This window comes from Python bivittatus, unplaced genomic scaffold (assembly GCF_059951505.1).
Source record: "Python bivittatus isolate LINGU-HERP-01145 unplaced genomic scaffold, Pbiv_v1 ctg000430_np1212, whole genome shotgun sequence".
In the NCBI taxonomy this organism is placed as follows: domain Eukaryota; kingdom Metazoa; phylum Chordata; class Lepidosauria; order Squamata; family Pythonidae; genus Python; species Python bivittatus.
This window is the reverse complement of record NW_028277071.1, coordinates 4,875,906-4,899,444: the sequence shown is the minus strand read 5'-3', so window position 1 is coordinate 4,899,444 and position 23,539 is coordinate 4,875,906. Positions and strand designations below refer to the sequence as shown.

The window sequence follows — 23,539 nt, the reverse complement described above, 5'->3', positions numbered from 1 at the left end:
CAAGTATGAACCAGGTATGACCATACTTAGCTTTTCAAAATCAGCCAAGGTTAACTAGGGGCTGCCAGCTGTTGTGGCTCACTAAGATACTGTATATAAATTTTAACTGTGCCCATGTTAATAGAGCATCTATTTCTAATTTTTTTTTAATCCCGTGTGTGCAATAACTTTGGCTATAAGCAATAGTTGTAGAGCTGTGAGATTGATTCAGAGATGGGATGGCAATTCAACCAAATCTCCAAACTGAACAGTTGATTGATTCATGGAATTGGATACTTCCCAAGTCAATCTGGGCAATGTTTAATATTTCTACCCATGTGCAAAGCAGTTTTTTTTTCAGAATTCTTTCAGAAATCCAAATCAAACCAATCTGAGGATTTAGTTTCAACATCTAGATGGAGGCAGATGGTTTCTCCAAGTCAATTCAATTGTTGAGTCAAACTAATTCTCCAAACCAAAGTGAGGATTCAAATCTGATTTTGCATGATCAACACAGTGCTGATAAAGCAAAACTTGGTTTTCTTTGGAAGAAACTCACCCTCACGGTCGGCCATGCTGTCAAAGAAAAGCCACTGGTGGATATCTGGGCCATGGCGGGTAAAGCCTACATAATGGCTTGTTTCAATGCACAGGACTGCAAAGAGCTGCATGGTCTGGCGGGGGATGGACTCTGGCTGGGAGCCAAAGTGGGAAAACTCCTCAGGCATATCCAGCAGACGGGGCTGGTGGTACCGTCGGTCCCGGTGCTTGTGAACCTGTAGAGTGGTAGCCAAAGAACATCAAGAGATTTAAAACAAAGCTGCCTTGAGTCTTTCCGATTGGGCAACCATATGCATTTAATACACAGTAACAACAAGCAACAACAATAAAACCAGAGCTAATTGAGCAATATAAACCCAGATGGCTCTTTTTGCAAAGGGCTTTCTTGATTATTGTGTCATCCATTACCATCATTTCTAAAAAAGGCCCACTATAAACAAGACTAGAAGCTTGTATTTCCTAGTTCAGAATTCATGAAGTCTTAAGTGTTGGAAGAGGCCCTTTAAGCACCAATCCAACCCTTTGCTCGGTGTAGGAATCTAAATTCTGGACAAAGTCCACCATTCCCAGACAGATGGTAAGCTAGCCTCCATTTGAACGCATCCAGTGAAGGAGAGCAACTATCCCTCTGAGTAATTGGTCCCACTGTCCAATTGCTCTTAATGTTAGTAAGCATCTTCTAACAGGCAACTGCTACCTGCTTTCTCCTTTAATCCATATCCTGCTTTCTGGAAGAAGAGAGGACAGATCTTCTATGCAATGAGTTCTCAGGTATTAGAAGAAGACAATCATATCCCTCCTTGCTCATCTTTTTTTTTAAGGCTATATATACCCAGATGGGTAAGGCAAGGCAACCACAGGAATCCTGCTCAAAATCCTAAGAGCAGTTTGACAGTGATACTTTGTCCTCTCGAGAGCTTCAGCAGAATAGCATCTGTCAAAGACATTCCAACTTTTCTATATCAAGAAGGGGAGGGTTTTAACTAGAAAATCTCTGTGGCATCCTTTGGTTATATATTCTATGTCAGGCAAGCATAGCTTAAGTAAGTATCCTGGGATGGGAAGCTGGTGCAAAGATACCTGCTGACTGCAAATCTTGCAGAATTGTTTGATGTGTCGAATGCCAAAACCAGGATCCCGGTAGCAATCTGGACACTCCATTACAGCCAGTCCTTGGCATACACAACACTCTCGAGGAGCTGTAGTGGTGAAATCAGAAAGGTTGGGCTAGGTTAGAAGTTAAAACAGCCATATTGGCTGCGGATTATGGGAAATGACATTCAATAATTCTGGAAGCTACCAAGTTGGGGTAAAAATGATGTAAATCCCCACAAAGAGGAAGGAAGCCATGGAAATACCTACACTGCATTCAGCATAAATATTTCTTGTCTTTTCCAGGCCTAGAAAATTGAAAAAAAATCTGTATGCTTGAAAGACACCAACAGACAAAAGGAAATGATGATCACAGCAGGAATGGAGTTAATTTATGGACCTCCATTGTCCAAAGATGTGGTTAAGGTCACAGGGTTAGGGAGATATTAAAAAATGTAAACTAGGAAGTTGTGTAGGAGGAAAGCTCAATGAAGGGCTTCCAACTTCACCAAGATTACTTACTTGTTTGGGCTTTCAACCCACCTTTCTTCTAGGATCTCATGGCAGCATACATTTCATTCCTTCCTCCATTTCTTTCCACAACTACCTCAATAGGTTGAGCTAACAGAGTATGATTGACCCAGAGTAACCCAGATAATTTCCATCGCTAAGAAATGCATTTCAACTTGGGTCTCCCTGGCCCTTGTCCACCATTTTAACTATTACACTGCTACATCAAACCAACTGCTATGAGGAAATAGTAGAGGAGAAGATAGTTACTTCCACGAAGTATTTAGCTGGCTACAGTAGGCACAGAGATTAAGGAAGATGACCTTGATGGAGATATGCAGGAACCATTACCTAGGCAAAAGGGGCTGAAGCATTTTTTAAGTCCAGAATTATGAGATAACATTTGGAAATGGCTCAGCCAGACACCTCCCTATTTCACTGAACTGTAACAAGAGAAGGTAAGACACAATCAGACTTGCAAGATTCTATTACTATAGTCAATCTCAATAAAAAATAGTTTTAGCTTTCCTGCAATTTCTTGGTCTGGTCTACCTAGTGAGACTGACATAAAGAAACAGGAGGCTCAACTGAACCATTTTTTGCCCTCAGCCTTGTTCTAGATTCTCAGATGATGTACAGCACAATAGGATTGAACTCCTATGACAGAAATATGCTTTTCTCTCTCATCCCTTACTTTCTTCCAGGAGATCTGTGAGATCAAGTTCCAGGCTGGGTTGGATGGTTCGGAAGGCTTTGAAGTTCTTCCCATTCCTAGGCATCTGAAGAATAAGGCAGGAAGGGGCCTGCCAGGAAGAAAGGAAGCACGTGGATGAGGTGGGGAGGAAGAATAGATGGTGACTGTTGATAGGGCCCCACTTTGGACACTCAGCTCAAAGAGGCATCTCAGGTTCTTCAAATCTGTTTCATGATACCATGGAAATGTACTGCACAACCACCTTGGACAAGAGTACTCACAGCAGTCCCACTTTAAAAATGGGTTAGTTAATTTTTGTACTCTCCTCAACGATAAATGTGCTGATAATTTTGCATCTTGACATTGTGTTTCTTTGATTAAAGGGGAAAAAAAAGCAATAAAATTAAAACATAATTTAAAGAGCTGGGAATAGCTAGATCAGAAACTACAGTTGATTCATTTTGTTTACAATTACAGTTAACTGAAATAGGACTATATTACCTATATATAATATAGTACAATATAATTTTAAAATTATGTTTTAAAAATCCCTTTTGTGTGTTCAAAAAATTGCCTCTCCAAAGCAGCTATTTAATTATTTATTTATAATATTTACAATATCCCAAAGGACTTTGGGGATGAACCCAAAATGTACAATGACCACATGTAGACTTGGTGGAAACGTATCCTTGAGCTTGGCTCAAGACAGAGACATCTAAAAATTTACGATGGGGGCCCCATCAATGAAACTAGAATCACTTTGATTGCACAACCACCGTCTTGTGGATGTGCCTGATCCTAGAACAACTTTCTCCACCCTGGAGTCCTTCAAATGTGATACAAGGTGTCTTGCTGAGAAAAGCATTTGAGGTGATGTGAGGGTCACATCTGTCTATCCTCCTGGACCTGCATCTCACCTCTGTGAATTTGAGGTCCCCAGTCACCAGTGATCCCTCCAGAAGCTCTTGAACTGTTGGGACCACTTGAGTTGTGTGGTCCTCAGTAAATATTTGGTAGAAAATGCAGCCATGAGGGTCCTGGCCAGCTGAGCTGGTTTGGAAGGGGAGAAAAACAGAATTAGATTAAGACGCTATTCTGTCTTGAGTAAGGGCTGTGAGAAAATTTGTAAATGTAGGGAAATTTAATCAACAGAGTCTACAATGGGTTACTTTCTTTTTCAAAGTTTCTATCCCTTAGAGTTGCAAAGGTATACTAAGAACTAAACAGGCATATTGCCTAGCAAGACTGAACAGCCAGAACAAGGCCGAGTTTTATGGGTGATGTGCGGTCATAGTAACTTCATTGCTCTATGATAACTAAAAATTATTATATATTATCATATACCCATCTCAATTACTCAAAGAACATACACAAATATCTGTGACTCCCTATTTTGTCTTACTTTGGTGCACAATCTTGGTGTGATTTGGCATGTAGGGGTGTATACATCTTATTTCCAGAACATCCCATTTTGAGTTTGAAATAGTTGTTACAAGTGTGAAATGGGCTGCTTTGTGAATGATTTTGAAGTGTTTCAAGATTCAGCCTCAAAAACTTTCCAAGTAATTGAAACCACCCCGTTTCAAATGCAAAACAGACCTTTCTGCGTTCAAACTAAATGTTCTGAGCCCGAAATGGGGCATCTTGAATCTGAGACAGTTTAAATTTGAAATGTTCTGTACACCACAAATATACAGCATGGGGCTACTAGGTAGAAGGCAGTTGATCCATCTCACCGGATCTGAAAGAGAGGCTCCATCTTTAGCACTCGGAAGAGCAGGGTAAGGAACTCTTCTGGGTCTGTCAAAAGAAAGAGGGAGAAATGGAGAGGCAATCTTTCCTGCCCCTTGTACACTCTGTTCAGACAGACCTGCCTTCCCTTGAGCAAAGAAAGGAAGAGTAGTATAGACATAAATAATGCTGCCTATTATGTCTCCATTTTTCCTCTGAAGCTCAACAGCAAGAGTGGGAACTATCTCAGATAGCAGGAAGACCCCGTCATATTGTTTAATTCCCCCAACTTCAGGAGATAATCAGATGTTGATATGTAGGTGGAAAGAGATGGACACTCCTAATATTAAAGAGAGGACCCCAGAGTTGTGCTCATTATCAGTTTTTGAAAGATCTTCATATTCCCCCAAAAATGAAAAGATGCATCCATGTGGTTCTGTATGGTCCAGATTTAGTAATATGCTAGAGGACTGGATTAGTTTTACATTAACATTATATGGATCTCTTTCCCCTACCCCCACCCCCATTTTTTCTTTTCTCTTTTAAGTTTTATTTCTGTTACACATACAGACACATATATGTTGAAGGAAAGAGAAGAAGAGGACGACCAGCAGCAAGGTGGATGGACTCAGTTGCAGTGGCAATGGGTGAGCCATTGAAAGACCTGAAAGACCAGGTTAGGGACAGATAGTTACAGAGAAAACCTATGTGGTTGCTAGGAATCAACACCAACTGGACAGCACATAATCTCTCTCTTTTTAACTGTAACATCATGCTGAACTACTTCTTGGTGCATTTGTTATATTCTACTAATAATTCTTTAAAAATATCAAATGTTGCCATATTTCATGGATTTAAGACCCAATCTCAGGAGACTTTGCTTTTCTGCAAGACGGTGGTAATTTTACCTGCACCCATGGGTTCCTGCTTTATAGTCACGTCAGCCATACAATCCTACATATGACCTCTCACAAGAAAAGTTGAATGCTGCTTCCACTTGGTCAGGGCAGTGCTTAACATAAGGGTTGAATTTAAGCTGGAGTGTTTCAATTTCCTTACATACCTTCTAAGTCTAGTTATTTATCAAAGCCTGGGTTGCATCCAGACCTAATCTGGATGAGCATAGCAAATGCTTTTGTTTGCAGAAAATCCCAGGATCAATTCTATGCCTCTCTAAATAGAGCAGAAAAAATTTCAGCTGGAAATTCTGTACAGTCCCTGACAAACAGTGCCAAAAATATTGAGCATTTGACTTAGGAAAAGATTAAGAACAGCTTGGTGCAGTAGTTTGAGGCACCAGGCTAGAAACTGGAAAACTATGAGTTCTAATCCTGCCTTAGGCACAAAGCCAGCTCATCTGGGCCCATCACTCTTTCTCAGCCCTCAACCCAAGACAATGGCTCACCAATTCAAAACTTATTGCCAAGAAAACTGCATGCGGTTGTCCAGGCAGGTGCCAAGAGTCAAAATGATTCAAAGGAATGAAAAAAGAATGGGGAAAAAAGCATGCAAGGTTAGCTACTCCCATGCATGCTAAGAAGTGAACATTCATCATGTCGAGCGGAGATGGTAGCAACACATCTGAATTTCCCTTCTCCTTCTCCACCTCCTCTCCCCATCCTTTACAATTGCTCAAATGGCTCCTTCACCTTACAATGCAACCCCTCCCTATACACACACACTCACACATGCAGAGAACCCAAACCTTTTTCTTCACTGGTAAAGCCTGAGGAGTGCCCAGCTGTTTCCAAAACCTTCCGCAAGGCCATGATTTTGGTGGCACAGACATAGCCGTTCCTATCCAGTGAAAAAGGGGGAAAAAACAAAACAAAACACAAATGTACACAAAGGGGTTATGAAGTCACCAAGTATGCTTTTTTCAAGTGATGGCAAGAGCGATAGGTAAGAAGGAGCTGTCAGTCTGTTAGGCTTCCCACAAAATATTTGAAAGAACTACAAATTGGTGGTGGATCCCCTGTTTGGCTAAATCACAATTGTTTTGCTTTGTTTTGTTTACCCCTGTGGTTGAATTCTCCACAAGGGGTTTACAAACTGCACTGCAGCTTGATTTGGAGACTAGACTAAGCCAAAGCAAACAAACCATATTATGGGATAATGAAATGCAAGATCCCAGCCTGTGAGAAGAACCTGGGTTTCTCACAACCCTAGCCAGAGGATTCAGTTCCTTAGACAGGCATTTATTTCTGAAGGCTACTAGCCTTGTGAATTTTCCTGTCATTCACTAGTTAAAAGCCTGGTGGATCCATGAGCCAAGGACCTCCCCCTGGAAAATCTTCTCTTTCTCACTCCTTCCTCCTTCTCTTTCTCCTTCCTTCAGACTAACCTACAACCTTGAGAATTCCTAAAGACATCCACCCAACTATTAACTAGATTTAACCCTGGTCTTCAGGTCAACCATTGTCAGCCAGGTCAAGTGGCCAGCTGGAGGCCAATCTAGAAAACATGAAATAAAGTGAAAAAGGAATAGGGGGAAATGACATTTCTCTCATTATCCTAATGGGACTGAAATGCCTGCAGTAGCAATTTGTTGTTACTCTACCCATGTAACTGTTCTCTCTTGTTCAACTGAATTATTGCTTAGGAGGCAGCTGCAATTCTGAATTAATTGAATTTAAATTCTGAATTTAAATTCAGTTAAAATTTCATTAAATTTCAGTCTTAAATTTAAATTCTGAAAGCTCAACACATAACAATAACAATAGTTATTTCAGAATTTAAATGTGATCAAATAGTCTATTTCAGAGACAGCGAAAGAGACAGATTCAAGATGATTCACCTGGGAAATCCCTGTGTGGGCATCTTGCACTAACCCACCATTGCATTCTCATATCACACAAGAAACGTATGGCAATCTTAGAAGTTCCCAACTGTTCTCTCTGGCTTACTGAATACAAACACACACACACACACACTGCATTTGCACATATTCTCTTGAAGGGAAACACTCCCATATGCCTTTATTCAGGAGGCAAGCAATGCCTTGCAGATAATCATTTTAAAGGGAGAAATTAATTATGTATTTTGAAAACGTTTCTTTTAGAAAGGGGATAGAGAAGAGTTGGGAATTGTTTTAAACTCTTGTTCTCCCACATTCTTCTTTATATAAGTAAATAAGTTGTTTCCTTTCTTTCAAGAACCCACAGAAACCAGAGATGTCCACAATGTGTGGTTAAAAAAGCCAATATGGCAGCCATGATCCTGTTTTTTACATGCTTAAAAAGTAGGCAGAGTTTCAATCATACCACTGCAGCTGCCATCTTGACTTTTTTATATATATACTCTGCAGACATCCCAATAGAAGAAATCTTCATGCTCCTCTCATAATAAAAGACAAAGGATTTTTATTTAGAGAGGCAAAGAGAAAACCAGGAAATACCAGGGTTCACACATTACACTTGTGTGAATCTGGCCACTTTGGTGTGTGAACCATGGGTTTGGGGATAAGCACCCTGATCAAGCCTGGCTAACTGGGGCTTACTCAATATATCATTGGTAAATCATGGCTTAATATTTTAGGAGGAGTGAACATCCATAGAAAGAATAGATGTTAAAAACAATTTTGGTGGAATATTGATCATCTGCTATCTGTCTATCTATCCATCCATCCATCTTAAAAGACTGCCTAACTTCTGAAAGATTCTAGGTAGCATGCAAGATTAAAAACAGAAAAAAACTAATAAAACAAAGGAAAGGATTATGTATATCTAGGAGATTCAAACTACCCACCCCCCAAAACAGAGAGGGAGGGAGAGAGACTTATAAGAGATTCACCATCTGCCTTAACCCAAGACCTGGGAGAAAAGCCAGTTTTTCTGAGACTTTTTAAATCTAGTCAGAGCAGGAGCCATATGAATTTTGGGAAGTGCGTGGGAATGTTTTTTGAGAGGACAGGCCCTCTTAAAGCCTTTGTTCTTAAGTTGCAGTACAGATAGACCTTGGGTTATGACCATTCAGAGTTCCAACAGTGCTAAACAAGGTGGTCTTACAGCTGGTCCTTGAAGCTGTGGCTGTCACAGAGTCACATGATTGCCATTTGGGATCTTCCGTGCCAGCTTCCCACAAGCAAAGTCAATGGAGAAGCTGGCAGGAGGTTGCAAGTCACTCAGTAAGTTGCTCCTGCTCCCCCTGCTTTTTCTCCCAAGGAGCCCCCAGGCATCAGGATGAGTGCGGGCTCCAGGCGGGTGGGTAGCCACCCACCCAGCCACTGTTGTGCTGGGCCATAGCACCTCCCCACACACTCATGCCATATCACTCCCCCCACATGTACTCGCATCGCACTGTAGCACCACCTATGCCTCCAGGCACCCACATCTCTGCCCGCCTGCACTCCATAGCTCTCACCTGTCTGGCAGCCTGTTTGTGGGCTGCCTAAGGAAAGGCTTGTCATCACTGGGACTTGCAACTTCCTGCCAGCTTCCCACTGACTTTGCTTGTTGGAAGCCCGCAGGAAGTCACAAGCTGTGGTCATGTTAACTATCCACAATTCTTGCTTAATGACAGCAGTGGGGGACTGCTGGGATTGTGTTGCTAAGCAATGCAGTCACATGATATCACACTGTACGACTGCACTGCTTAGTGACGGAAATTCCGGTCTCAGTTGCTATCGTAACTCAAGGACTACCTGTAATTAAGTGAAAATCCAATCAGAGAGAGCAGCTGGGCATTTTTAGAAGATGAACCCAAACTCACTTGCGCAAAGGATTGACAATCTCTGTTCTTAAGAGATCCCGTGTCTCGATGTAAGATTCCCCATCATTCTTGTCTGCTGGTCGTAGCAGCATTGAATCCAACACAGAAGTAAAGGAGAACATACTATAAGCAGAAGAGAAAGTAATGATATTTTGAGTCTGTCACCAGAGGGAAGGAAGGTCTAGTGGTTGTAAATGGGGATATGGGAAAATGAGAGCATCCCCCCAAATTGGACAATATTGTTTTTCTAGAATTATGAGGTATTTTGCAGATAATCCAGCCAAAGCTCATTAAACAATGAAGGAAATAGATACAATCTTGAAACTGCATTTATATGATAGTATATATTAGTGGAGGAAGTCTCCCTTTAACAAGAACCCTATAGGTCAGGTTAGACTGACTGACTGGACTACTTACATACTTACCCAGTGAGCTTCCATGGTCATGTTGCATTGGCCATCAGGAGGCCCCATGAAGAAGTCATATAAAGCCCCCATACATGGGCACATGATATAATGCAACATGTGTATCTCTCTGCTCTGAGAGCTTAAGGGAAGGTGGACAGCATACACCATTCTGATAGCCTCCGTGGTCAAGTGAAGACTTGAACCTGAATTTTCCTAGTCCAAATCCAAGACCTTAGCCACCACACAATTCTGGCTCTGTATACCACATTATCCCAAACCTGCCCCTGCCTGAAAAGGAATGTGATTTGCCAATGTTTTCTCCAATTCCCCAAGTTTTGGTAGGCCTTCCCAGATTCACCTAACTGCAGGTCACAGACATTTCAGGCCCAAAGAGGAAATCAAAGGCAGGTATTTCCAGTTTAGAACAATACATCACTCTGATGGTAGAGCCAGCCTTACCAGAACAAAGTAGCATCAAGGTAGCAAGAGTTGCAATGACCTTGGATCCCCTTCTTCCATCCCGAGAGAAGTTCCATACCCTGATTGCCCAACGGGGGTGGTGGTGTGTCCTCCTCCACCTTGGCACTGGCATAGACCCGAAAGTCTAGGAGTAAAGAGCAAAGGATGGAACTAATAACTATGTAATCACCCTTTTTGCATGGTTGCTCCTCCATCTTTTCTGGAAACAAATAAGCTTCTGGGATTCCCCATCAGGGGTAACATAGGCTAAGACAGGAATCCAGTAAGTCCTCTTCCATCCCTCTGCTATGATAAGATCAGCATCCCTACACTGGGAATAGTGGGTGAAATAATCAGTGCTGTCAGAGAACTCCTCTCTTCAACACAGAGATGGCGCACAAAGGCAGGGTGCCCCTCCAAAATACAGTTCAGTATTGGAAACAATCATATGGGACTTTCCACTGGAAAAAACAAAACAGAAGCAAAACCAACCCCAAAAAAGGTCTATGTTAAAATATAACCCAAATAATTATTTCAGTGATTTGGTTTTCCCCTACACGCTCCCAATTACCAGATCGTTCACTTCAATGGAGGAAAAAAGAAACAGTTGCAACAACAGAGGACGCAGGGAGAAGGACATGGGGATTCAAAGAAGGTTCTGTACCCCAATCCCTAAGGCATACCCAATATAATACCTTAATTCTCCAGCCTATGCTCACTCCTTTTTATGACCTAGTTTGAGAATGATTGATTAAACCCAAAGTTTAATCAATAGTTCCAGAGGGAAACAGACAACCCTCTGGAAGTTGCTACAGTTCTATGTCCTCCAGCCCCAGCCAACCTGCCCAATGGCTAGGGATGATGGGTGCTTTAGTCTAATGACTTCTGCAAGACCACCTGTTCCTTACTCTAAGGAATGAATTTCCACCTCCAGCCCTCTTTGCTTTCAGTTTCTCTAAGCCAGTGTTTCTCAACTTTAAGATGTGTGAACTTTAACTCCCAGAATTCCATACCCCAGGATACTGGCTGGGGAATTCTGGGAGCTGAAGTCCACACAACTTAAAGTTGCCAAGGCTGAGAAGCACTGCTCTAAGCCATACCCAAGGAGTTGCATCGCAAAACAGGATTCTCTGGACTCTGCAAAGTGTCAAAACGTGAGTCAGGGTGGCACTGGTGCAGCTTGACAAAGAGGGCTTTGTTTGGTTGGCAGTAGAAATAGCGGATCCCTCCGTACTGTCCATCTGTGCAGCCTGATGGTAGTGGTTCCTCCTGGAAAATGTAAAAAGAGGTGACTGTATACATCCCAAAATGCCCTGAAACTTTTCCCTTTCCTATGATTTATAACATCTTGCCAACTCTGTTTACTAGCAAGGCCATGCAAGTAATTTCTCACACTGGTAAGAAGTCAAGCAGCAGCTACCAAAACAATGAACAGATATAGGCTGCCCCACCTTCACAAGACAGACCAACTTCCCTGATTTCAAAAAAGTGTGAGAAACCAGACCAGAGCATCGCGGCTTTCAACTGCCTACATACAGGTTTCTTACTGGAATCAAGAATCCTTCCCGGAATTCTTGGGCTGCAACCTTAACTTTCCTTCCAATAAACATGACTAATCAGAGTTCTAAGAGATTTGTTCTCTGGATTAACTCCTTCCAGTTCAAACTGCAAGGAAGAGAGCGTGACAAAGACATTTCCTGCACAGATTCCAGACTTATTGTACAAGAGGAAACAATGCTAGAAGTTATGATTAACCAGACGCCAGATGAAACTTAAAATATGCTCTGTTGTCTCTGGTTAAAGTTAGGACTTTTCCTTAATATGGCAAGCTGGTTTAGGAACTTTGTGGAGTAAGTATCCCAGACAGGTCAAATACAAGGAGACTCACTCCAGTCATCCACTGCCACAGTCAGGAAAAGTGTAATCACAGGTCCAGCTCAACATTTTATTAAATGGATTCGTCCATATAGTGGTAGTGCTTTTGTCCTTTGGGTGGGAGAGATACGGAATTGATACAGCATGCATAGTTGCATTGCTCCTTTTCGAGAGAAATATCACTTCTCTTATTGGGAATATGCTAAACTTGGGGTGGAAAACACCATTATCTACCCAAGGGATCAGTCAGCTGAAATCTCTGATATGGTAGCCAAATTGTGTGTAGCAACCAATTCAATAAGGAACATCTAGTTCATTCCTTAGAGGTAAGGAGGAATCTGTAGTACTATGCAACTTGCTTCACTTTTAGCAGCAGAAGATCTGTTGCAACTGGCAAAAAGAGGATTATTTTCTATTTAATAAGATAGAGAGACTTCAGGTTTTAAGTTCTCTGTGTGTGCGTATATACGTACATATCTAGCACACACACACTTGTTGGCCTAAAGTAGAAAGGAGGACTCAGATGATCATATGTCCATACCGTGTTACACTGTGCCATTGTTCCTCAAACTTGGCAGTTTGAAGATGTGTGGACTTCAACTCCCAGAATTCCCCAGCCAGCATATGGTTTAACACAGTGTTTCTCAACCTTGGCAGTTTGAAGATGTACGGACTTCAACTTCCAGAATTCCACAGCCAGCCTGCTGGAATATGGAATTCTGGGAGTTGAAGTCCACACATCTTAAAGTTGCCAAGGTTCAGAAACACTGGCTTAGAGAGACTGAAAGCAAAGAGGGCTGGAGGCTGGAAATTTACTAGCTTCCTTTTATCCTCAGAATAAGGAACACATGGTCTTGCAGAAGTCATCAAACTAAAGCACCAACCATCCTTAGCCATTGGGCAGGTTGGCTGGGACTGGAGGACATAGAGTTGTAGCAACTTCCAGCAACATGCTGGCTGTGGAATTCTGGGAGTTGAAGTCCACACACCTTCAAACTGCCAAGTTTGAGAAACACTGCACTATTCTTCTTGGTAGAATGGCCATAATAGAACTCATTTTGATTTAGTGTTGCATTTTGATTAGGATCAAGGAACTAGCAGGCATTTAACTTTCTGAAGCTGATGTGGAACCATTGCATATATATGGAAAGCTAGAGTAATAAGAATAAAATGTGCAAGTGTGCCTCTTCTCCCACCCTTTGCTCTCACCAGCTCCAAGCCAGCAACTGTCTCATCCACATCTGGTAGCTCTCCAATCCAACGTATCACACCATAGATGGGTGGATTATAAACCTCCACCATGGAATTGATCTCCAAGAGATGATGGTCATATTCTCTGCTGTCTTTGTCCTCGGATTCTTCTGCCTCGGTTTTCTTCCTCTCAAAAACTCGTACTTTTTTTTCCTTCAGGTCCTCCAAATCTGTTGAAGGGGCTGAAGGTGGGGAGTCTTTGGATGAACACTCCTTCATTGGTGGAGGATATCTGATGGAGGAAGGGGATGGACAATCTTCATATTCATCTGAAGTAGGAGTGGAAGAGTTGCTGTTCAAGACCTCTGGACTTTTATCAACTTGTTCTTTTGGGGGGGGGGGAGAGAGAGAGAGAGAAGATATTTTAACCTTATTCTCATTCAAATATACTTTTAAGAGAGAGTATGCATTTGGTGTTCAATACCCCCCAATATGCAGTTTGGAGTTTAAGCAGACAATTTATCCTTCTAACAATCTGAACTAAAACCAAGAAAAAACTCAGGAAACCCAGAGCAAGTTTCTAGCCCTTGAAACTTTGCAGTGCCTAATAAAATCTCACAAAGACAAAGATATGTGATATCCTTGCTTAACATATTTATGAACAGATATATAAGGAATGCTTGTGGCTTTGTCAAAGATGTGCTGGTTGTGGAGACAAATCATATGGAGACAGATGACGCCATGTTGTCAGCTGATAACCCAAATGATTTGCAGAGAATGTTTGATAGACTGTATTATGCAATGGTTTTGAAAAATAATGTATCACTGACCAAGGTTTCTATGTTTGACAGGGACAATAATGAATGATTACAATGATTAAATGCTGCCCCCGCCCCCCAAAAAAACACTAGAGCAAGTAAATGAATTTATGTATCAAATAGATGGAAAAATTTTAAGATATGCAAAAGCTGGTAGAAAGGTAGCAGATAGCATGTGATATATTGTGAGGAATATTTGTTGAAAGAAATGAAAATGGATGTGTATCAGAGCATGCTTCTGCCCACTTTGTTATAAGGAAATGAGAATTTGGTATGCCCAGAGAAATAAAAACAAGTTCAGTACAAAAATAATGGGGCATTTATTAGTATTTGTGCTATAAAAAAAAGAGAGTCAAGAATGAATAGGTGCTGAATGAATATGAATAGGTCAGAAAAGGGAACAACCAGGACCAAAGAAATATGCTAAGATGTTTTGGTCTTATGAGGAGAATGAATGAGGACTGAATTGTAAAACAAATATGTGAAGGAAGAATGAATGAGATGAAAGGAAGGGGAAGACTGAGAAGGTCAATGGATGGATGAAGTTGATGAGATCTTCCACAAAGTGGTATTTAGACATGGGGAAAACAAGGGTAGTTTGTATTTTTGATACACTCAGAATGGCCTGTTCCAAGTTTGGAGCAAAGTGACCTCAAAATATTTTGTACATCCCTAATTTTTGCAGAAAGATACACCTAATCCTATCCTTCTGCACTCTCAGCAGTAAGAAACTTGGACAACATATAATGTATATATACTGCCTTGCAATTATGCTGATTTCTTCCCCTTAGGAAAGAGACTTCTGTTTTCCTGCCTGGTTATAAAAGCGCTTGAGAATTCATTTTCAATTTATCTTGGTGTGTTTCTCCAGATTTTATTTCTGAAATGTCCCACTCCACGCCCCCCCCCTCCCCCGGCTGCCCACACTTCTCAAACTGGAAAAGTTCCTTGTACTAATTTCTCATAGGATTTCATTGACACATGGGAAGCCAGGCAGCTAGCAGACCCCTAGAGAAATTACAGTACAACGAATGACCAGGCACTGACACACAACCCTTGCTCACTTTGTAACTAATTAAATGCAAGAACATTTCACTCCAACCAAGAACATTTCCCCAACGTTCTTTTCTCCTTTGAAAGAAGCTTTAGAAGCAAATTCCTTTTATCAGGTTAAGTAAGAACAGGTCAAAAAACAAAAACAAAAAAACAGGATCACTTTCTGGCAGAATGTGAAAGATACCCTTGGTGTTGGTGATGCTGAAAAACAACAATGTTCCCAGACCTTGATTATGCAAGTCTTACCTTTATGCACTTTGGAAATGGGGAGCAAGATCCCATACTTGGGTGATGGGAAATGACAGAGAAGCTTGCCTTTGAAGCAACCATCCCAGGAACCCACTGGCTCATCCTACAGCAAGATTTAAAAGTGGTCAAGAAGATGCATGGAGTAACAATACTTTATGAAACAAGGCTGCCTTGTTCATAACTAGAGGACAGCCCAGCCACTATATAACTGCATGCTAAACTGCACTGTATTAAAGAAGGGCATTTCTCTTCTTTCTAAGCCTGCAGCAGAAAGAACACTTTCAACTGGTGAAAAGCTTAAAGCCCTCTGCACACCCTCAGAAGTGACGTTGTTGTTTACTGTGCATCCAAGTCATCCTGTATCCCATTTGGGAAGGCTTAGCAGCTAGATGATACCTCAATCAGTCAGTTTATTCAAACAGTCTACAGACCATAACAAAATACAATATTATTCTAAAATCCAGAATGATAGGACTCTTTTAATCATACCCTCAGGGTCCCTATATGAATTAACATCAATTTGCTTCCTTTTCTTAATAGCCCTGGTTAGGAATTATGTCCCTGCTACAGTCACTTTAAAAATTTGACCAGAGAGAAAATATTTAATATAAAATTGATTTGAATATCCAGGAAAAAAATATTAAAATCAGATTAATCGTATTTTTGGTACCTTCTAGCCAGTCTTGACTTCTGGTAACTACACAGACAACACCCTGCAATTTTCTTGGCAAGGTTTTTCAGAAGTGGTTTGCCACTGCCTTCTTCCTAGGGCTGAGAGAGAATGACTGGCCCAAGGTCACCCATCTGGCTTCATGCCTAAAGTGGGACTAGAACTCACAGTCTCCCAGTTTCTAGTCTGGAGCCCTAAACTACACCACCAAACTGGGTCTCAATCAGGTTATTATGCAAGTTGAAATAAAAGCTACAGAAGAAGAGTATGTGTTCCACTGACCCTATATTCTAGTTAGTATAGTGACACACTCTTTTGGAGAGGCTAATTCCCTTATATAATCCCAATAACATCTGTCAGGGGAAGACATGATGTTTCTGTAGATCCTTCAGAAAGGGAACATGCTATTTCCTTTCTGAATCCTGCTGAATCAACCCTGGAAGACTGGATCAGTATGGAGTGGCAGAAAAACAGAGCCACAGATTTTGCACATATCTACTACGGTAGGTGATGTTTTTACTTGGTTGTATTTGAAGGTGGGGAGGAAGTATTTATTTATTTTTATTTATTTAATAAATAAAAAGTACCCACAAAATTCAAGTTAACAAATACTCTTTTCTCCCTCCAACTTTGCAAATTAACTTTCTTCTGTAAGGACATATGTGAAGGCCTAAAAAAAAAAAAAAACCTTGGAAAAAATTGGAATTCAGCTGCTTTTTTTCGCAAATGTTATTTCCTCTACAAAAATTGAAACTAACCCCCTCCCATTTCCTAACCACATTTGTTTTAAATGATACAGAAAATGTTTAAGATGCCAAAAAATGTGGCTTATGATTAGAAATTGGCTGAATCGGAAAGGAGAGAGAAGCTTGCCTCATATAGGAATACCTTTTGTTTTCAGAATCCAGTGAAAATCATAAAATGATAAAAAGAAAAAAAATCAAACCGAGTTGTAGCTGCTGAGAGAGAGAACATTTCCGATGCAAACAATGAGACAGCCTTGATGCAGCAAGATGTATATTCTGGGCCAGATACGCAGCACTTTGGATCCAAAGTCCTGAGGACGTTTTAGAGCCCACCAAACCTGTTGGCATCTCTCTAAAGATGCTGCATCTTTTCCTGGGTTCATATGGTAGCCATGTAATCATCAGTGAAGAGACATAAGGCAGCCCCACCAAGCCATTTTGCTGGAGCAGTTTGGAGCATGGCATCCTGGGATCACAGAGCTACCATGCAAATCCAGAAAAAGATGCAGCCAAGATGCTGGCAGGTACAGTGTGTCTGTTCACAACAAACCACGTTTTGGGCTTCAGATCCCTAAGTGTGGCCTTTCAATCCCCTCTTCCCATTTTTCTCAACTTTTTGCTGAAAACCTTTCTTGGTTTGATATAGAGGAAGACAGAAATCCAGAAATAATAACTTCCTTATTTTCAGGGCTGACCTTTTTCCTGCTTGTTTCTCCTAAAAAGCAAAAAGGCCCCAATGCTATTTCAGCTATTTGTAGCTCTACTTGTAACAAAAATATAAAATATTAGTTCCTTTCTACCCTATGCATACGGCTTGTTTTTATTAGTTTTGTTCTGTAAGCTGCCCAGAGTCAAGACAATGTTGGGCGGCCTATAAATTTAATCAATAAATACAGTAATCAATATTTGAAACTAAAACCAACACATGCATAACTGTCTGAATCAACAATACATTTCAATTAGTTATACAGACACACACATACAACACAAAATGTTAGAAAAAGCCACATTACACTTAACAGAGTCTATAAAATATTAGCATGACTTTATATTTGTAAAAGTTATTAGTAATTCAACATCACACATATTTTCCATTTTCACCCAAATTTCCACTGGTGGAGGAAACACACACCTAACTTTTTCCCCCACTGCTTCAACATTTCTAGAAATGTGACATTTCTAATAAAAACTGCTGTTTTAATTAGAACTGAAACCGAGTACTGAAAAAGGGTGTCAAATTAACAGTTCAGAATATTTCTTCAACTGGTATCCTGCTTTCTCTGGTACTCAGGACAAATACTTACTAGAAGTATTCCCACAAACACTCCGGCTTCAAATTTCCCTGGAAGATGATTGCAGTACACCACACTGCCAGTAGGGGTGCTGTTTTCCATTTTGAAAAAGACCCGGTCTCCAATTGTTAGTCCTGGGGATGACAAGGGATCTCCTGTTGTAAGCTGGACTCTTGTGCACTCCCGGATCCCTCCTCTTCGACGTGCTGATGGACTACCCTCAACTGATTTGTCAGGCTCAATCCGGCTGATGGGTACAAAGACGCCACAATTCTCACGGCAGGAGAAGAACTTGTGTCCTTTGAAGGAGCCATCTGTAAAACCCTTCCCGGCTGCTGAGCCCTATAAAAGAGGACAATGGCTCTTCCACAGAGGTAATCTCTTCCTCATCTCACTCTCCATCCCTCTAGCCTCTGAACAACCTTGTGGAGTAGGTTTAGCTAAGAAATCATGCCTCTCCCAAGGTCAACCACTGAATTCTGGTGGTTGAGTGGGGAAGAGAATGTGGGTTTGACCAATCTGAGCCCCACATTCTAGGCCAGTGTTTCTCAACCTTAGCAACCTGAAGATGTGTGGACCAACTCCCTGCTGGCTGGGGAATTCTGGGAGTTAAAGTCCACACATCTTAAAGTTGTTGATGTTGAGAAACATTGCTCTAAGAGATTATATGATTTTCTGAAGAAACTTCGGGTTAGTTATTCAATCTTCCCTTGCTTATAATAGCAATGCAATGGGCCCAATAGGTGAAATCTTACTGTATTCTATGTTTTTAGTGTTCAAATAATTTTCAAATGTTGGGAAAGCAATACATGTCTCCTTTCCCAAATTCTTATTTAAGACTGGTTCTCAAATAATATTCTAATCATTCATGGAAACATTTCCAGTTTTGCCATATGAAGGAGCTAAAAAATTTTTTTTTTAATGAATAGAAGAATCTTCAGTGAACAATTGAATCTAGCCTGCTTTTATAGCCAACCCCCCCCCGCCCCCCGCAATCCATAAACATACTGAAGATAGAAATATGCATAAAACAAGTACAGGTTGTCCTCAACTTACGACCATTTGTCTAGCTACCTTTTGAGGTTATGGCGGCACTGAACAATGGGACAACAGCCTGAAGTTATGGCTGTTGTAGAACCCCCGCGGTCACATGATCAAAATTCAGGCACTTGGCAGCCCGCCCGCACTTAGGAACACAAGGGTGCTTCATCTCCCCCCCCACCTATCTCCCCCCATCTATGCCCTTTTGGCCCCTTGCACTTCGCAGCCTCTGCCTCCCTAGCTGACCTTTGCTGTCTTCTTGCTTCCACTGCTGACCAAGCATGCCCAGCCTGGCTCTCTGTGAGGTAGTTGCTGGCCCCACAAGGCTTTCTTCCCAACGTTGCATATGGTGGTTTCCTGATGAGACTTGGGGAAGGTGGCCTCTCATGGCCAGCAGCTGCCTCGCGAAGGCCAGGCTGGGCATGCCTCGTCAGCAGTGGAAGCAAGAAGATGGCAGTCAGCTGCAGTGGCAGAGACCAGGGCAGTAGAGGTCTTGGAGTGCAGGGCAGTGAGGGTGGCTGGGCTGGGGCTTCGTAGGGTGGCTTTGTGCTGCACTGCTGGGCAGTGGCTTTGAGCTGTGCGGCTGGGGCTTCCTGGGTGGCTGCTTTGCGCCACGCTGTTGGCGCTTCCTGGGATGCTGTGGCTTTACACTGCGCTGCTGGGCTGGGGCAGCTGAGGCTTCCAGGGGTGCAGGGCAGCCAAAAGAGCAGAGATGGGTGGAGAATAGGCAGTTGTGGGGAGTTGAAGGGGAGGCAGTCCCTTATCTTGGAAGAACCAAGGCTTGGGGCTGGGAGGGACTAAGCCTAGAATGGCTTGGATTGGGGTGGGTCGCTGGCTAACAACCAGTGGAATTCGCTTAACAATGGCAATGGGGAGTGCTGGGATTGCTGTCACTAAGTGCTGAGATCACGTGACATTTCACTTTACCACTGCATCGCTTAGTGTTGGAAATTCCGGTTCCAACTGTGGTCATAAGACAAGGACTACCTGTGCAAAAAAAAGCTTTCACAGATACCCACAGTAAGCAAGGCAGCAGATTGCAAATGGAGGTTTCTTTTACTGTTCTCTGTAGGAATTTTAAAATCATCCTTTTGGCCAATTTTTCTTTAAGCACTTAGCACGGACTACCATATCAGCTATATTTACAGCGAAGGTACAAAAGGAGAGAGCAAGGGCTTGTTTTGACTTCCCACTCAAAATGATGTGAAACACGTATTTGGTTCCAAGCTTGGAACATTCAAAATGGCTTGGGATTTCCACTCGGATACTTTGCACAGCCCTAGTAGCAATCTGCCAGTGGTATTACTTACCACTAGCTCTACCCCAAAGATGATGCTGGTATCTTGCTTGCTTTTGTCTATGGGTCCTCGATATCGGATGATGCCTTGAACTTTCTGACCAGAAGCAGAAGTGATCTGGACCCTCACTCGGTCACCCTTCCCCAGGGCACTGAGCCTGCGCATCAATCGCTCCTGCTTGAAGAGTGCCAAGCGTTCATCTCCATTGGTCACAGCTTCCAGCAACCCAGACTGGGCTCCACTCAGTTCCCAGGCCATCAATGGTGGCACCCGGACCACCTTTTCTGCATCCAAGATCTTGGCCCAAAACGTTCCATCAGGGGAGATCCCACGTGCATCTTCCTGGCTTAGTAAGCTACCCCTGGATACCTTGACCTCTCCACCTGCTTTGGCTTCCCCTGTGAAATCTTTCACAGCAATGAAGAGTCGCCGCGGCTTCATTGGTGTTGGGTGGTGGTAATAACAAAGAAGAGGGCCCCAATCACCTGCCAGAGAAAAAAGGAAGTCAAGCAATCCAGGTATCTTACTTAGTTTGTATCTGCCTTTTAGAATGATCCTTCTCTCAGTTTCTTTTCTTAGCAACACTGAAACGCTGCCATCACAAAAGGCAAAAAAAATAGCCACAATGAACATCACAATCCACATAAAGTTAGCTGCAGCTACAGTGGGGCAAAAAAGTATTTAGTCAGCCACCAATTGTGCAAGTTCTCCCACTTAAAAAGATGAGAGAGGCCTGTAATTTTCATCATAGGTATACCTCAACTATGAGAGACAAAATGGGGGAAAAAATCCAGAAAATCACATTGTCTGATTTTTAAAGAATTTATTTGCAAATCATGGTGGAAAATAAGTATTTGGTCAATATCAAAAGTTCATCTCAATACTTTGTTATATATCCTTTGTTGGCAATGACAGAGGTCAAACGTTTTTTGTAAGTCTTCACAAGGTTTTCACACACTGTTGCTGGTATTTTGGCCCATTCCTCCATGCAGATCTCCTCTAGAGCAGTGATGTTTTGGGGCTGTCGCTGGGCAACACGGACTTTCAACTCCCTCCAAAGGTTTTCCATGGGGTTGAGATCTGGAGACTGGCTAGGCCACTCCAGGACCTTGAAATGCTTCTTGCATTTCTTGCATGGAGGAATGGGCCAAAATACCAGCAACACTGTGTGAAAACCTTGCGAAGACTTACAGAAAACATTTGACCTCTGTCATTGCCAACAAAGGATATATAACAAAGTATTGAGATGAACTTTTGATATTGACCAAATACTTATTTTCCACCATGATTTGCAAATAAATTCTTTAAAAATCAGACAATGTGATTTTCTGGATTTTTTCCCCCATTTTGTCTCTCATAGTTGAGGTATACCTATGATGAAAATTACAGGCCTCTCTCATCTTTTTAAGTGGGAGAACTTGCACAATTGGTGGCTGACTAAATACTTTTTTGCCCCATTGTAAGGCTGGTTAGGAAGCAGTTGAAATATACCTGCAACTAGCTTAGGATTCGCCTCTTCTACCCCAATCTCTTTTATGTGCTATGATGCCAATTCTATGATAAAACCTGTTAACCTGCATTTCACACCACTTCTAAATGAATTCCCTGCTGAAACCAGCAAATCCTAGATTTCATTTTGTCTCATAGATCATAAGAATGACATCATCTCTAAAAGTTGCCAACTTTTGTTTCACAGCTTGTAATATTAGGAAACAGATGATGATGAATCATGACAATCATTGTTCAATCTGATTAGAAACACATGGTGTGAATTTGTCTATGTTATTTATTAGTGTTATTTTACATTATTCTATTTTATAACAGAACATTTTTGCAAACTAGTTTTATAATTTAGTGATTTAGTCTTAGATATTTAATCTTTTAGCACTCTTGTGATTTTTTGTTTTATTCCCCATCTTTACTAGTGTTCTTACTATTTTTACTAGTGTTCTATTTCATCATCTTTACTAGTGTTTAACATTCCTGGCCCTTGGCTGTAATAAAGTATGACTGCATTCTCTTTCTCCATTTCATTTCCCCCCTAATTTAATCAGATGTATTTATTTATTGCATTTTCATTGGAGCTGTGTGAAACCGATTATAAAACTACATACTATTCTGGTTGGTGACTGCAATATAGCGGTTCTGTTCTATTTACTCCGACATAAGTCGCACTAAATCTAAAACATTAAAGTAAGGGTAAAATTTAGGGAATTCTCTCAAATAGCCCCCCCCCCAAAAAAACCCTAGAAAAATAGGCCCAATCTAAATGATACAGAAGCAGGGCAGGACTGGGTTCTGAACATATGAAAAGTGAAAGGATGCACAAACATTCAAACACAAATAAACTTTGCAGTGTCTTTTCAAAAAAGGTTCTTATTATTTTCCCACTGTTATTTTAGAATGAAGCCACAGGTATGATCTTCTCTCTTTGAAAAAGCATAAGGGAAGAAATTCTGGTTATTTTTCTTCTTCTAGTGTAACTTTCCTGGGGGTTCCCAATACAATGTGCTGCGGAGGAATATCTGGCATTTCAGGAAAAGGAGCATCTGTAAAATGAATGCATTCCATTAAACTATAGGGTTTTTTTTTTCATCATCAAAGAAAAAGGAAGAACTGGACAAAAAATACATCCCTAAAGAATTAAGTCCAACCGATCAGTTTCCTCCTTCCTCGCCTTCCGTGCCCTTTTCCCCTGCAGAATGTGCCAACTTCGAAAATGAGCCCGGTAATTCTGCCTTTAAGAACTGCCTATTAAACCGTATCTCGAAAGCGTCCCCTGGTTGTGCTTCCATTACGTGTCAAACTGCTTTTAAAAGAAGAGGAACAGGACGGACTGAAACCGATCCATGCAGTTTAATTCTCAGATAAGATGGCAGAATTAAGGCCTTCTTATAAAACACCGCACCGCAATCGCCGCATCTTTTCCCTCGCGGCAGCACACCACGATCCGCGGCCAAGGGATCGTGGGAGTGCGTGAGAATGCGTGCAACAAGCCAAGATACAAAGCAATAAACTCCGCAATACGCCGCCTCGTCTGCCGCCCCGCAAAACTCACCTAGAAGCTCAGCGTTTAACTTTCTTGACTACACGGAGGTAGATCACCGTAAAAGCCGCCGAAACAAGAAGAAACAAAGTTGAGGAAGTTGCTCAAAGTTTT

At 41.6% G+C, this 23,539-nt stretch overlaps 1 protein-coding gene and 1 long non-coding RNA gene across 3 annotated transcripts in view; one reads left to right on the top strand and one right to left on the bottom strand.

The window, feature by feature from the left end:
- LOC148215313 (uncharacterized) overlaps positions 1-13,509 on the top strand; it is a 22,776-nt gene extending 9,267 nt beyond the window's left edge. The window contains exons 3-5 of one of the 2 annotated variants that reach the window (XR_015796697.1): positions 2,847-3,139; positions 5,115-5,214; positions 13,429-13,509. This is a non-coding gene — a long non-coding RNA (uncharacterized LOC148215313). The remainder of the gene's footprint in view (positions 1-2,846; positions 3,140-5,114; positions 5,215-13,428) is intronic. The other variant, XR_015796698.1, reaches the window with a different exon arrangement.
- The window catches only part of LOC103056085 (ubiquitin carboxyl-terminal hydrolase CYLD-like), a 25,766-nt gene extending 2,227 nt beyond the window's left edge, over positions 1-23,539 (bottom strand). Inside the window, exons 1-14 of the mRNA XM_007435390.4 lie at positions 23,438-23,539; positions 20,392-20,864; positions 18,053-18,382; positions 15,330-15,435; positions 13,228-13,595; positions 11,244-11,412; positions 10,144-10,288; positions 9,278-9,400; positions 6,273-6,364; positions 4,573-4,636; positions 3,754-3,886; positions 2,837-2,945; positions 1,621-1,739; positions 539-755 (exon numbers count right to left, since the gene is read on the bottom strand). Coding sequence (XP_007435452.1) covers positions 539-755; positions 1,621-1,739; positions 2,837-2,945; positions 3,754-3,886; positions 4,573-4,636; positions 6,273-6,364; positions 9,278-9,400; positions 10,144-10,288; positions 11,244-11,412; positions 13,228-13,595; positions 15,330-15,435; positions 18,053-18,382; positions 20,392-20,820 — 2,404 coding nt within the window. The 5' untranslated portion in view covers positions 20,821-20,864; positions 23,438-23,539. The remainder of the gene's footprint in view (positions 1-538; positions 756-1,620; positions 1,740-2,836; positions 2,946-3,753; positions 3,887-4,572; positions 4,637-6,272; positions 6,365-9,277; positions 9,401-10,143; positions 10,289-11,243; positions 11,413-13,227; positions 13,596-15,329; positions 15,436-18,052; positions 18,383-20,391; positions 20,865-23,437) is intronic.